This window comes from Poecilia mexicana, unplaced genomic scaffold (assembly GCF_051168715.1).
Source record: "Poecilia mexicana isolate PSO_F unplaced genomic scaffold, ASM5116871v1 scaffold_12, whole genome shotgun sequence".
NCBI classification, from domain to species: Eukaryota; Metazoa; Chordata; class Actinopteri; order Cyprinodontiformes; family Poeciliidae; genus Poecilia; species Poecilia mexicana.
In genome coordinates, this window is record NW_028263381.1 from 6,271,128 (window position 1) to 6,284,328 (window position 13,201).

Genomic DNA, 13,201 nt, shown 5'->3' on the forward strand with positions numbered 1-13,201 from the left:
AGTCTGGGACACAATGTCAGCTGTAAGATTATTTAAAAAATAAAAAATCTTAACTATACAACACAAAACAACTCTAGACACGTATGTAAGCAGCTTGACAGCAACAGGACGATGTTGCTTTGTCTTTGTCATTATTAGCCTAGCATAGAGAGCGAACAAATAAAAACAAACGAGAAGCAAAACTAACCTGTCTATCCCTATGATCAAACTGTTGGTGTTAGTATGCAGCCAAATGCTCAGTTGAGGATATCATGGCTGATTACAACTGAGCAGAAGATGCAGTTCTACTCACCATGTCAGAGCAGATAGACAGTGTAGCCGCTGTAGCATCAGCTCCACAGGCTCAAGTGTTGGTCGAAAACTTCATGCATTCATAAATGCATAAAGTTTTAAAAAAATAATTAAGAGGTGCTTCACTTTTACGTCAGTATGACTTTTTAAACTACTATTTCTATATTTTGAACACGGTAGTCTTTAGATAAAAGAAAGAACTGCATGATATTAGAAAAGCCTCAAATTAGGATATTAGTGTTGAAATATTCTTTTTTTCCCCCATAATGCTGAGTTAATTTTTGAGATATTGCGAAAGTTATACAAGGTTCAGGTTGAGAATCCTTTGCAGTAATTCAAGGAGAATCTCCTCCAGTTATGTGACATTTAGGGCAGCAGAAAAACATTTCTTAGTATTCTGAGTTATCTTAGCGAGATGATGTTTTATTTGCAAATGCGTAGCTTCAGACCACAGACAGAATCTCCACTGTAAACATGCAAGTATAAGGAAGAGGTAAGAAAAAAAAAACATATTTGCAGAAACTAGCTGAAAGTAATCTGGGATCTTGGAAAAAATCTTTGTCAGAGGAACACAGAATTTCTCATAAAAATTGCTGGATCTCATAAAAGTAACCCAGGATCATGCTAATCTAATTTTTGCAAGATCTTTCAAAAGTAGCTTTGTTCTCTTTCACTGCAGCAGCTCGAGCAGAATTATCCCTTTTGCCTCCATTTCTGATTTGCTTATAATCATTAAATGTTCAAATTATCAAACACCAAGATTAAATTGACCTCACAGGGGTATAATTGTTTCTTCTTTTCATGCTTCTTGACAAAAAAAAAAAAAAAAAAAACTCCAGACAACTAAGAACAAATGAGTGCGGTCTGAAAAAAGCATGGGTTATAGATTAGACCGGGTCCAGGCCACCCACAGCTTCGTGGCTTCTGGTGTTATTATTAACTAAACATTAGAGTAACTCGACTCTTTCATCTGCAGGTATCTGGTGGATGGGTGGAAAATGGAGGTGAACAGACAAGAGGTTCCTTTATATGTAAGTAACTGCACAAGTAGCTTTATTTTGACATGTTGTGTAGGTCTGCTGGGTGATTTATTTTTTATTTTTTATTTTCCTGTCCAGAAGTAGAGCAGTTTTGAGCTATTTCTTTGTCTCCAAAGAACTAACCTTCCAAGCACTGGTTGACTGGTGAGACTTGTGTCGCTGATGAAACCCAAGCCAGGAGTGTTTTAGTCCCAAGGGAAGCCAGACCTTTAACAAGCTGTTTGCCGAATGAACATAACCTCTGAAAGCATGACTTCTCCTAAACACGAAGGCCACGGTGCAGGAATAAACTCGTCTGAGTGGGATTTTGGCTCTTTAAAGACAACTCCACTTAGGTCTTAAGTGGTGAAAAGATATACAGGATGTACATTAACAGCTGGGTGTGTCTGGTTAATTGTGGGACAAAGTTTTTCCTTTGTGTAATGCTTTTATTTCTTCAATCTACCTTCTTTTTCCCTTTCAGTCTTCCAAATCTGCTGTCTCTCTCTCTCTCTCTCTCTCTCTCTCTCTCTCTCTCTCTCTCTCTCTCTCTCTCTCTCTCTCTCTCGCCCGGGTGCTCCCGTGCCCTTGTGTGGAAACGTGGGTGGGCCAGTCGTTGAAGCGATGCCAGATTTTTTTGTTAGCGGAGTGTCTGCTTGTTTTGCTGTGTCACCGCTTTCAGGAGGCAAAAAAAAAAGGGTGGTGTTGGGTGGAGAGACGATGACTCCCCCCAAACCCTCCCCCCCAAAAAAACCCTTCACCTAGACTCAATGAAGTCTGAAAGCCAGGCATGTGAATCATTGCGGCTTCCAGCGCCTCTCCGGTCGGAGGAAGTGGCGTCTCCAACCTGGAAGGTCACACGGCTCAACAGGAGCGACTCTGGCTGCTGAATGAGATCCAGATTTCAATGGCGGGCTTTGTGCGGACAAGCCGCGGCGAGCCGCCGCCGTATAAAGGCCTCCATTGTAACACGCCTGGTAAAGTTTTATGGGGCACCTTCACAGATGTAGCGTGGTGTCAGGCCAGTTGCAGATACTTGTGAGATCAATGGACAAGTGGACGCAGTTACGCGCAGGCAGGAGGAGTTTGAGTGGAAGCTGGTTTTAATTGAGGCGACCGCTCGACCAGGTCTACAGTCCTCCCTCTGAACGTAACGGACACAGTATTGCTTTTATGATCTGCGCTGGCTTTCACAAGAAAATTAAATGTAAGACGAAGATTAGCTTTAAGCTTTAATTTCCATGTTCCAAGTTCATATCCAGGCAGGTTTTGTTAATTCAAAATAGACTGAAAGAAATCCCTCCGAAACAAACAGCTAAGTGATGTTTTAGGTGTCTGAATCAAACATAACTATGACAATGTATTAGGGCCGTAATAAACGGAGAGTAATAAACAGGAGGAATCATTTTCAACTAAACCTTTTGTTTTATTCTTTTTCTAAAAAGGACAAGGAAATTTCAGAGACTCAAATGTCAAACATTTGAGAGAAATTTTGAGATTAAGCTCTGAAATTTTCTAGAAAAAAGAAGAAAATTTGTTCCTTGGTCTTCATGAAGGAACCGACCTTCACTAATATTCTCTTAAAATAAACAAACTCTGGGACTTTCACAGAACAGTTTACAATTCAATTACACAATTTAATTACAACCAGGTCTCTGTCTACTATTGGGAAAAACACTACTGAATGAATATAAAGTGACAAATATCAAGAAGCAACAGAGTTTGAATGCTTAACAATATCTAATGACTTAATTAAAAATGTAGTTTGTCTAAAATGCAAATTAATTAAGAATTTAAACAGCTTTCCTCCACCAGCTAAACAAAGCACAGTAGCTGGTCATCTAAAAAAACATTCCTCCTTCCAGCTAGGCTAAAATAGCTACTGTCGAATCTAGTTTTAATCATGTCATCATCACAGTTATTATTAAACGGGATTCCAGTCATATTTTCTTAAACATACAAGGATTAGGTGAGGTTGTCATAATACAGTTATCTCACTAAAGCTGCATGTTTCTGTGTGTTTTTTTCTTTTGAGTTAGTGCAAAGTAATTGTGCAATTATGTAATTGTGTTGCACTTCACCAATTTAAATAAGCAGTCCATATACTGAACATGTGTGTTTAGCAATAAACCGTGTAAAGAAAAAAAAAAAAAAAAAAGCAAAAATATTGTTTGCCTGAAGCTGGTGAACGTTTGTACCTGCTGCAGCAAGTGTCACATATTTGAAATACCTGCTTGAGGCTCTTTGATTATCTCTTTGAATAAGTATTCATGCTTTACTGCAGAAGCTTGATTTCACTCTGACAATATGAAACAGGAGATGTTCAGTGCATTTGATTGGTTAATTCTCTATTTGAATGGTTTTGTACTCCAGGAGCCCATCCCAGATTACTGTTACAATAATGTGCATATCTATACTAGAAGTGTTTACTATTTTATTGTCCTTTAGTTCATTTGCCAAGTCCTGGACCTGAGGTTCTTATGAACTCCTCTGCTTTGATTTTGTGGGCCCAGAAAAGAAATGGAGCCAGGTTGGGGCAGGCTTAGAATTTTACTGCCATATTTTTTGGTGCTGTTGGGGGAAAAAAGCATAAAACGTAGAAATATAGATATTTATTAATTGAATTATATACTATATTTGTTCAGTTGTGTCATATTAAATGTTTTATATTGCTTAAAATAAAATGATTTCAATCACAAATATTAATTATTTTTTTAGGTAACTGCATGGCACAGTAGTACCACATTCTCTTTTAAAACAGGCTTTTTTTGGACACCATTTACTTATATATATCTAAAACAAACATAACTGTTTGAAGGACACTGGTGTGAGCTAAGGGCTGAAAGAAGTGTGATTTATATCCCTAGACTGCACACAGTAGCTGCATCTAATCATCTTTTTTCTGTTTTTATTTTAAATTTGTCTGGATAACCATACATCTAAATTCAAAATTCTGAAAGTTTTCCCGATAAACAGTAAATGATAGGATAAATGCCCACCCCTAGGACCAGGCCAGTGTCACTCCAGTGATCTCTCTGACGACCACAGAAAAGAGACAGAGCTCAACTCTAAGGTTTAGCTGGCGACCTTCTGCTAAAAACCCCACTTCTTTCACCAACTGTGCAAGATAAATAATTACCAAGATGCATTTCTGCTCAAACTGATGCACAGCTGTACAGAGGAGAGCAGCATCACAGCGTGCCAAGTAGTTCTTCTGGGAGAGAATTTCAGAGTTTATTTTGAGTGGATCACTTTCTAGTCTCAGTGGAATGCATTACTCATACAATTTACAGTATATCATACGTTATTTATTCTTCTATATTGTTCCCAGAAGTTTTAGTATGAGTTTTAGTATGAGGGCTTTTGGAGATAAGTGTGGAGAGGGCACTTTATTTCTGAGTAATTCTTTTAGCCATTAGCGTTCTTTGAACTGAAAAAAATGTGTGGCTGACAGCCGTCATTGTTTTCACGTCAGATTTAAATCAGCAGAGTTTGAGAATCGGATGTTGGTTGTCAACAGATCCTCAAGTTTATTTCAGGTCAGGACGCTTCTCTGCATTGCCACTGTAAACGATTTAAAACCCTCTTGCTTTATCTGTGAGTTTATGAATTCAGGGGGAAATCATCAGAGCAAGTTTGAAGTCCTGACGATGATGTTTTGTTTATATTGCACGCTTTTTGGTTTGATCATTCATATTTTGTGTAGCCTAATTCTTCTTAAATGTCATACGTGAATAATAATTAAAAAAACTGTGCTGTCCAACATTTCTCTATGAGACAAAACACAATTTGTGTCTGAGCTGTAATCCTATACAGAGAAAAACTGACATCAGGCAGCTTCTCACTAAGGAGAACTGCTTGTTATCGGAGCTGTTTTTGTTGTTCCAGCGGCGCTGGTCTCTCTCCCCTGACGTCACGCATGTGTCGCACTCAGGGGATCATAGCAAAGCGCTCTACTTGATAACTGCTGGTTTCCTGGAGACCGGACGGCAGATCTGATGTTGTTTTGCTCCTGAATGGCGAACAACACGTCAAGATTCTCGTCATCCACATGTTTGGATGCAGTGACAGGATTAAAACATTTCAGTCGTATTAAGCAGCCATGCCGTTTTAAGACAGAGTTATGTTTTGGTCTTGCATCTTGTTTTGATTGCTTTTATCATTAGCCTGGATATTTCCATTGTAATATTGTGCCTCACCTGAAAATCTGACCATATGGGAAGCTAGAGTTTAGGTGTTGAATTATTCACTGATCCTGGATCAGGTTGTGTCATGATAACACAGTGGAGAATAGGCCATAGATCACATCAGTCTGGAGTCTTATTAACGACTCCTGGAGCCAACTGTCTTATTGTTTCACAAGGCACAGGAGGTGCGATCCAGATACTGGACGTTACGTCAACCATGATTTTTTTTTTTCCTGTTATATAAAATAGAAATAAAATAGAAATGAGGAAATTGTTTTTCTTCATGTAATTGTTGAAAAAAGATTCATACACAGAAAATAATATAATCAAAGTTTAGAGATGAATAATGTGAATGCATTTACTTAGGACAGGCATGATCTGTCCAAAGGAATGGAAATACACAGCGAAAAAATATGAAGTTATTCTGCATTTAACAGTTTTCCATCAGTTTATTTCTGAAGAAAAACAGTTAATTATAACACAAATTTAAACAAGAGAGAGTAACATTATAATAAATACTTAGTTCACACAACACAATGATAAAAGGCAGCCAGAGTCTCAGCTCCCACAGTGAGGCGGCTGTTTTTCCTACCCCTACTCATCTGTTGGCTGGGCTTAAGTAACAACTCTTCATTCATTGACTAGATAAAGATGATTCTATTGCAATATAAAATTTTGTTGAGCAATTGTGTGATTTAGATGAATGTAGTTGGATTAGGACACCCACATGGTCTCCAGGATCTCAAGCCTCTCTGGATTGCAGCAGATATAGAAATCCAAGTTTTTGATGTGAAAGCCTTCGGCGTTTTTGTTTTTTGAGACACAAGTTTTTCCTATCACAAGTATATTGCTACAAGTGTTGCTCTCCAACCGCACTAATTCCCTGTAAATCTGGGAGGTTTCCGCATCCCACCCATCAAACATCAAACCAGTCTTTTGCACTTTTAGCATTGAAAACACTGATGATGACAATCCCACTGTCTCAAAACTCAAAGATCCTTCAGGAGCCTTTTTTGTTGTCTTGTGCAGCACCTCTCTTCCTCCACATGTCCTTCATTCTTTCCTTTGCTGTGTCCTCTCCACTTTCTCTCTTTTTATTAATTTCTTTCGTCTTGTATTCCGTCCACTTAAAATGAATGTGAAGGGCAGAGAACCTTTTAAAGCTAAGTCTGGGACTTTTGCGGCACAACGTCATCCCCTGTACAGACATGGAAAGCACCAGTCATTCCAGCACTTACTCTGTGACCTTGTAAAAGTACTTGAAAGCCTATTTAAAACCTTTGTAGACCTTGATAAAAGAAACCAACCTTTCCCTTGTTACCCCCAGTTGCATGTTCTGATTGCCTTGCAAAGACATTTAAATGAATGGATGTTTTTTCTCCTCATCTTAGGGACAAGTTGATGGATGCGTGTTGCTGCAAGAAGCAGCCCCTGAGGATGGCGAGTCTTATGTTGTTGCAGAAGGCTCCAGTCTTACTCACGTGACCACCGCAAAAAGAGGCAGCGACGAGCGGACTCTTTGTTTCACTGTTCCAGGTGATTCCCTAAAACATCATTGAGTGACACTTGTTCCCTCTTTGGCTGCCGTTTTTGTAACGTGTTGTTTTGTTTTTCATCCACAGGTCACGATCGCGTGGAAGTTGTCTCTGTCACAGCCTACATCTCCACGAACAATGGAGTTTATCCTTGTGGGTGTACAGCTTTCCTTCAATACTTTAGGGATACTGCTCAGGACGCAGCAGAGTGCCTTAGGGGGGAGAGAGACCAGCTTGACCCTCAGAGCTATCGGGAAGTCTTGAGGAGGTTTCCTCTGTTGGCGCAGGCAGCTGACCAGGAAATCTGTGGACTGTTAGAGTCTAGAGAAATGGAGACCCAGCTCAGAGGAAGTTCAGGGGATAATGTTGACCTGAAGCATCTGGATGAGAAGATCACTCTGACCCTGGCTAACATGGAATACCCTCAGCAGTGGAAAAACCCTGACAGGGAGCAAGGAGAAGGTAATGTAACAGGCTGGCAGGCGTGTATATCACGCGCTGGGGTCATACGGGCGAGTTTACAGACACTCCGGTAGCTTCCTCCTGGTTGTTGATGCTTTTTGACATCTCTGAAAACCCAGACGAGTTTGCACACTATGTGGTAAGGACCATTTAAACTTCACAAAGTAAAATCCCATTCATTAAGGCTGGTGTCTGGTTGGAATGATTCACTTCTAAAAGGGGAAGATTTCAATAAATGTGTACATATTTTTGCCTACCATCATTATTTTTTGAGGTGACATCACATTGTGTGTGAAAGAGTAGTTACTGTAGAATGATGTTTCACTATTTTGAAACTAATGTAAAAATATTGGAGTTCAAATTTTAAACTGTCTCCAGTGTTTTATCTCAACAGCTAGCGTTGTTAGCATGGCTAACATTACTGAAAGAGCGGTCCTTAAGCTTATTCCATGGAGAATGAATATCTTCAGCTTGACAGCAAGATTCTGAAAAGGCTGCTAACATTTACAAAAAGTTTAAAGAACTAAACAGGAAACCATTAGCTGTTATGTGCTCAAAATTATGAGAGTTAACATTTTAACTCTAATAATGCACAAGCAACTATTCCAGATAAATGGATATATGGACTATGAATTATACTTTGGAGTATTTTTAGATACTAGCAACACTCTAACTCTTCTAAATTGTGACCTAACTCTTTTTAAACAAATCAGAAATCACCGCCGGGAAGAAAAAGCTCCACAGGCAGACGTCAGCCGACAAGCTGAAATGTAGGACACAAAGAGCCCTTGTGTAGCTGAGTGTAAATATGGCCATAATTTGTTTAGAGAAAACAAATGTCCATGCAAAACACACGCAAGGTGCAGATGCAAAGTAGCTGTTGCCCCTAGCCCTTCCCCCACATGGGTGGCCTCTCAGTCTGCTGTCTGCAGAAACAAAACTTTGACAATAACTTTCTTGTTGTTTGACCTTTTCATGAAGTCGTTGGGCAGTGTTATCTCGCCACAGTTTGAACAAAACTGGGTCACAATTAACAGCTCTATTGTAGAGCCCATGGGGAAATTCTTGATATTTTTGCAACTGTCTTGACAATGGATTATCTTGTTGTTGTTGTTTTTTCTTTTTCCACATTTCTGCACCACAATAAAAATTCCACAGACCCATATGCAGTTAATCCTTTTGAAAATTCTCTCTGAGGTCACAATTAAAAATAGAAAATAAAAAAAAACAACACACCAAGACGCTGTCGCTCTTTACTGACGCAGAGTATCAGCCGATAGAGAGCAGGTTGAAGTGTTTCTGCTGAGTCGAGGGGCCAATGTTTACAGTCCCTCATACTCCACTGAGCAGCAGCCTTCGGGACACACACCTGCGGTGTGTGTTCAGCGAAACATCCAGTTTTTCTGGGTCGTAATATTGCTGATTTACTGTTTGGAACTGACATAATTACGAGTTATTCATTCCTCTTTTTTGCACGTGTTATTACTACAGATTCCACACATGCACATCGAATCATGTGTACAACTCTGTGAGTTGCACGTAATCGCTAGCAAAGATCATTTTGTGCTTTTACAACACAAATGTATTTTAAATGGATTTATGCAATACACTTAAATACAAATAAGTGCACAATTTTCAAGTGAAAGGAAAACGGTTCCTTTTTTTTAAAAAAAAAAAAAGTAGTTATATAAAATCTTTTCTGTTTACATTTATGCACTACTCTGTGTTGATCTATCATGTACATCTCAGTCCCAGGTTATAAATTATCATCTTGATCTGGTTAAATAAAAGTTCAATAAAGGAAAAAAAAATGGTGAACATCTGCAAAGTGACAAAATGAGAACATTTGTAAGGCTTCCTATTGCTGAGATGAACAATGCAGCTGTTGATGTACGAAAAATTCTAACTTTAGCTTAAATTTTTGACATTCGAATTCCTGTTTTGTCTGTTCTCTGCAGGTCATGAACATCATCGCAAAGAAGCCCTCCTCCGCCTTGCTGTCCGCTTGCAATTGGTCCACCTCACTCGCTTCCTAATTCACCAAACTGCAGGCCAAACATTGCCGAGCTTACCCAACGAAGAAGGGGAAACTCCACTCCAGCTGGCCCAGGGGGACGGATTTAATTCCACCTTCAGGGACCTGGCAGTGTAATACTATGATTACTATGAAATGTACTAATTTGTGGGACAATTACTGCAAGGACATTTTCCTCAGTGGAGAAATACACAGTGCTGAAGTAAATATTCTTATTTTGCAAATCTCAGTTATATCCAGTTGAAGAAAGCCTGACTTTCTCAGTTACTTACATCTGCGCTTAGATAATAAGCAACACCTGAAAGGCTTCTCAAGCTGCAAAACAAGTACTGCTGTATGCAGACTGTGAAACCTCCCAATGTAACGAGGCAGCGCTTCTCCCCAGGGCTGTAAGATCCCCACTGGGGCCTTTTGGGGGGCAGGCAGAGTGTAAACAGAACTTAGAAAAAACACAGAAACTACATTTGTCAAGAACCAGCTGACCCGAGGAGATTTGAGCTGGAAACTTCACTGCAGAAGTAGAAAAGAAATGTTATGTATATTTGCTCCTCCTTGTAGAGTTGTGGATGTTTTGAGAGGCTGAATGTATTCTGCAGTATTTATTCTGCTGACAAAGCTACTGTATAGTTAGAAAGATTTCAACTGGAGATAAATATGATGTGAAACACTAATATTGTGCATTTCTATTGCTAAGAAATATAATTTAATAGCGATTAGCAAAGGTATTAAATGTCAAGAGCAAGTTAGATATTGCTTGTTTATAACTACTCAGCATGACCCTACTTCATGTTAACATCCACACAGTGTTTTACTCAGTACTCTTGTTTGTTTGCTTTTTTCTTTCCCCTCATCAGTCCCTCTGAGGCTCCCGTAGGCCCTCCTCCGGGTGTTTTCTGTCTGTGGGCTGACAGCTCCTGCATGTTGAGGTTTTGTCCAGGAACAGAGTCTGTTTTCCTCACTCTGCGACAGGCTCCCGTTGGCTGCCCCCAGGACGCCATTATGGTTCTCAGAGAAAAACTGGAAGACCACAGAATCTGCAGACAGGTGGGGTGAAACCACAGGGAGCACTATTAGTTTGATTCATTATTCTGACCTTGTTTTTTTTTTTTTTTATTTTTTTTTTTTCTGCCCATGGATATGTTTCATGGTTTGGTTGCCATGGAGATACAGCAACATGAACACATTGCCTTCTCACTAAGTTTTTACATTCATTGAGTATTTCCACATTTTGTAACATTCCCACCACGACCCTAAGCGTATTTTCTTGGGATGTTTTTAAGTGATCACAGTGGATCACTTAATATACTTTGACAATTGTGGTGTTCTGTTTACTCTCACACATGTCAATGAAATCCACGACTTATTGCATTTAGAAGTGAAGAACTGCTAACCTACCATGAGCTACCCACTTCAACAGGAGAGCAATTACTTTGACATGCTTGTAGTTCACATACAAAACAAAGAAAAGCTTAAAAGCAAAAGCATTTAGCATAATATTTATGGTAGTTTTACAACACAAATATTTGTTTCTGTTCAAGATCAACGGTCTGAGAGGGAAACACAAGAAGTGCCACAAAAATGAAGCTCATCTGGATGATCAAAGTAAGTGTTTGTTTTTTTTCCTTTTTGGTATTTTAAATGCGGTGAATAAGTCATACAGTAGCTACTTAGCTGCACAAAAAAATAAAGCCGTTGTAGCTTTGTGTTGATTGAATTGCGGCTTATTTCAAATAGAAATGTTTTTTAAGAGAAGAAGTTGGTGTGTGTGGTGCTATGAATGCTGTCATGCAGTTACCTAAAAATAAAAAAGTAAGAAATAGATTTTTATCACAATAGTGCTAAAAAATATTGTGAAAAGTTTCACTTCATTTAATCATATTTTCAAATTTACAGATGGAAAACAGTAAAAGTCCAATTTCAATGTATTTTTCTGTCACTGACTGAAATTTATTGTGACAGCGATAAATAAAAATTCTTACCATGACAAGAGACAATAAATGTTAAATGATACAATAAATGTCCTCACCCTCTGGGGTATGCTGTCTTGTTTTTACATCTTGTATTTAACTGAAGTTTGAATTCAGGTCAACTCACAGAAGAGACTGTTGAAATAAAATCAAGGTTCTGAAAATATTTGTAAAAGAGAGAAAAATGGAAATTGGAAAAAATCCAAGATTTACTCAGCTGTAATTCTTACATTCCTGACCCATTGGAGTCTAACGTGTGTCTGGATGGATATAGCATCTAACAGTATAACTCTAGACTCACACTCACACTGGCGTTCATTCATTTTTAAAACGGTTTATCGGCGTCACTCTCCTGCGTTTTAAGGTTCTGTGATTGTGTATGTTCGCTTTCCCCTCGTAACTCCGTGAAACCCTGGGAGACGGCGCTGTCGCTCCGACTAAATGAGTATTTCTCTTGTTCCAACCTAATAATCAGAGGACTCTAGATTAGCAGCAATAATTATCAGCTTAAGAACTCGTGTTTCCCACCGTCCCGTTCAGACGGCTGGCGATGGGAAGCCTCTGCGCGGGTATGTGAGCGCGCAGGCTTCGCCGCAGAGCTGTAGGAAGCGAACCACCACAGATTCACTTGTGCAAACACCGGGATCGTCGAACATCCATCACTAGCAGCCTGCAGAAACTAGGAAAAAAACAAAAAAAACACTTTTAACAAATGCCATAAAAGGAGACGCCCCTGTGCAGCGTAAGACAGAAAATGAGTCTATTGTTTCTGTTTTATCCAAACCCCACCTCCTTCCTCGCGTGACATGCTCAGACTGGTTTGGAAACCCACGCAGAGAAAGATTTTGATCAGTTCTTTTTATTTATTTTTTTCCTTTTTTATATCTGTCAGTGGCTAGATCTCCCCCCGTAACTTGGAGCCACTCTTTCTGGTTACCATAGAGACGGCAGATGGTGGTATCGACTCATGAAGGCAGGCAGGAAGTGTACTTCAGTATTGACCTTAACCCTGTCCCGACTTCTGCAGTCGTCCATTAATTCTCTTGAAATAACAACTTCTCAGCAGGGAGTGTGTGTTCTTTCTCAGCACCAGCCGCAGCGGACGGACAAAACATCCCATTTGTTTCTTTTGGATTTGTGGACTGAAGAGTTAGGAGAGAGCCTGATCTCGTTCTTTCCACACGACTCGCTTTGTTTATTTTTAAGTGGTGGTGTTTTATTCAACACCTTTTGTTTAATGCTTTCTGTTTTGGCACAGGTGGGACCAAAGAGCTTCATGTCGATGGGAAAGAGATGGTGGACAATGTGAGTATTCTTACAGAAAGAAAATGTCTCAACATTTTGCTCTTATAGTGTCTTGCAAGAACTTTTTTTTCTCACAACTGTTCCTTATTACAACAATTACACTTAAATCATTCATGGTTTTGAAAGTTTTTACAAATAAAAGTCAGAAAAGTAGTCCATTCTTCAATGCAAGATTGCTGAAAGCCAGTCACGTCTTCTGAAAGCATCAGTGAATGTCAGGCTTCATTCTTACCAATGATTCTTGCTTGGATTTAGGTGTGGACTTTGACTAGGTCATTCTGAAACTGCAATATGCTATTCTCTAAATGATTTGTTTGCAACCTTTCTAAATGACTCCTTGAACCTAATAACTTGGGCCAAAAATGATAAAGAACCAACCAACTGATGATTTTAAATACAG

General features: G+C 39.2%; 1 protein-coding gene across 1 annotated transcript in view; it reads left to right on the top strand.

Moving 5' to 3' along the window:
* The window catches only part of arhgef28a (Rho guanine nucleotide exchange factor 28a), a 48,681-nt gene that overhangs the window by 4,222 nt on the left and 31,258 nt on the right, over window positions 1–13,201 (top strand). Inside the window, exons 2-8 of the mRNA XM_088010824.1 lie at window positions 1,268–1,322; window positions 6,889–7,033; window positions 7,120–7,494; window positions 9,453–9,642; window positions 10,384–10,573; window positions 11,068–11,131; window positions 12,755–12,801. Of these exons, the coding sequence (XP_087866950.1) occupies window positions 1,290–1,322; window positions 6,889–7,033; window positions 7,120–7,494; window positions 9,453–9,642; window positions 10,384–10,573; window positions 11,068–11,131; window positions 12,755–12,801 (1,044 nt within the window). The 5' untranslated portion in view covers window positions 1,268–1,289. The remainder of the gene's footprint in view (window positions 1–1,267; window positions 1,323–6,888; window positions 7,034–7,119; window positions 7,495–9,452; window positions 9,643–10,383; window positions 10,574–11,067; window positions 11,132–12,754; window positions 12,802–13,201) is intronic.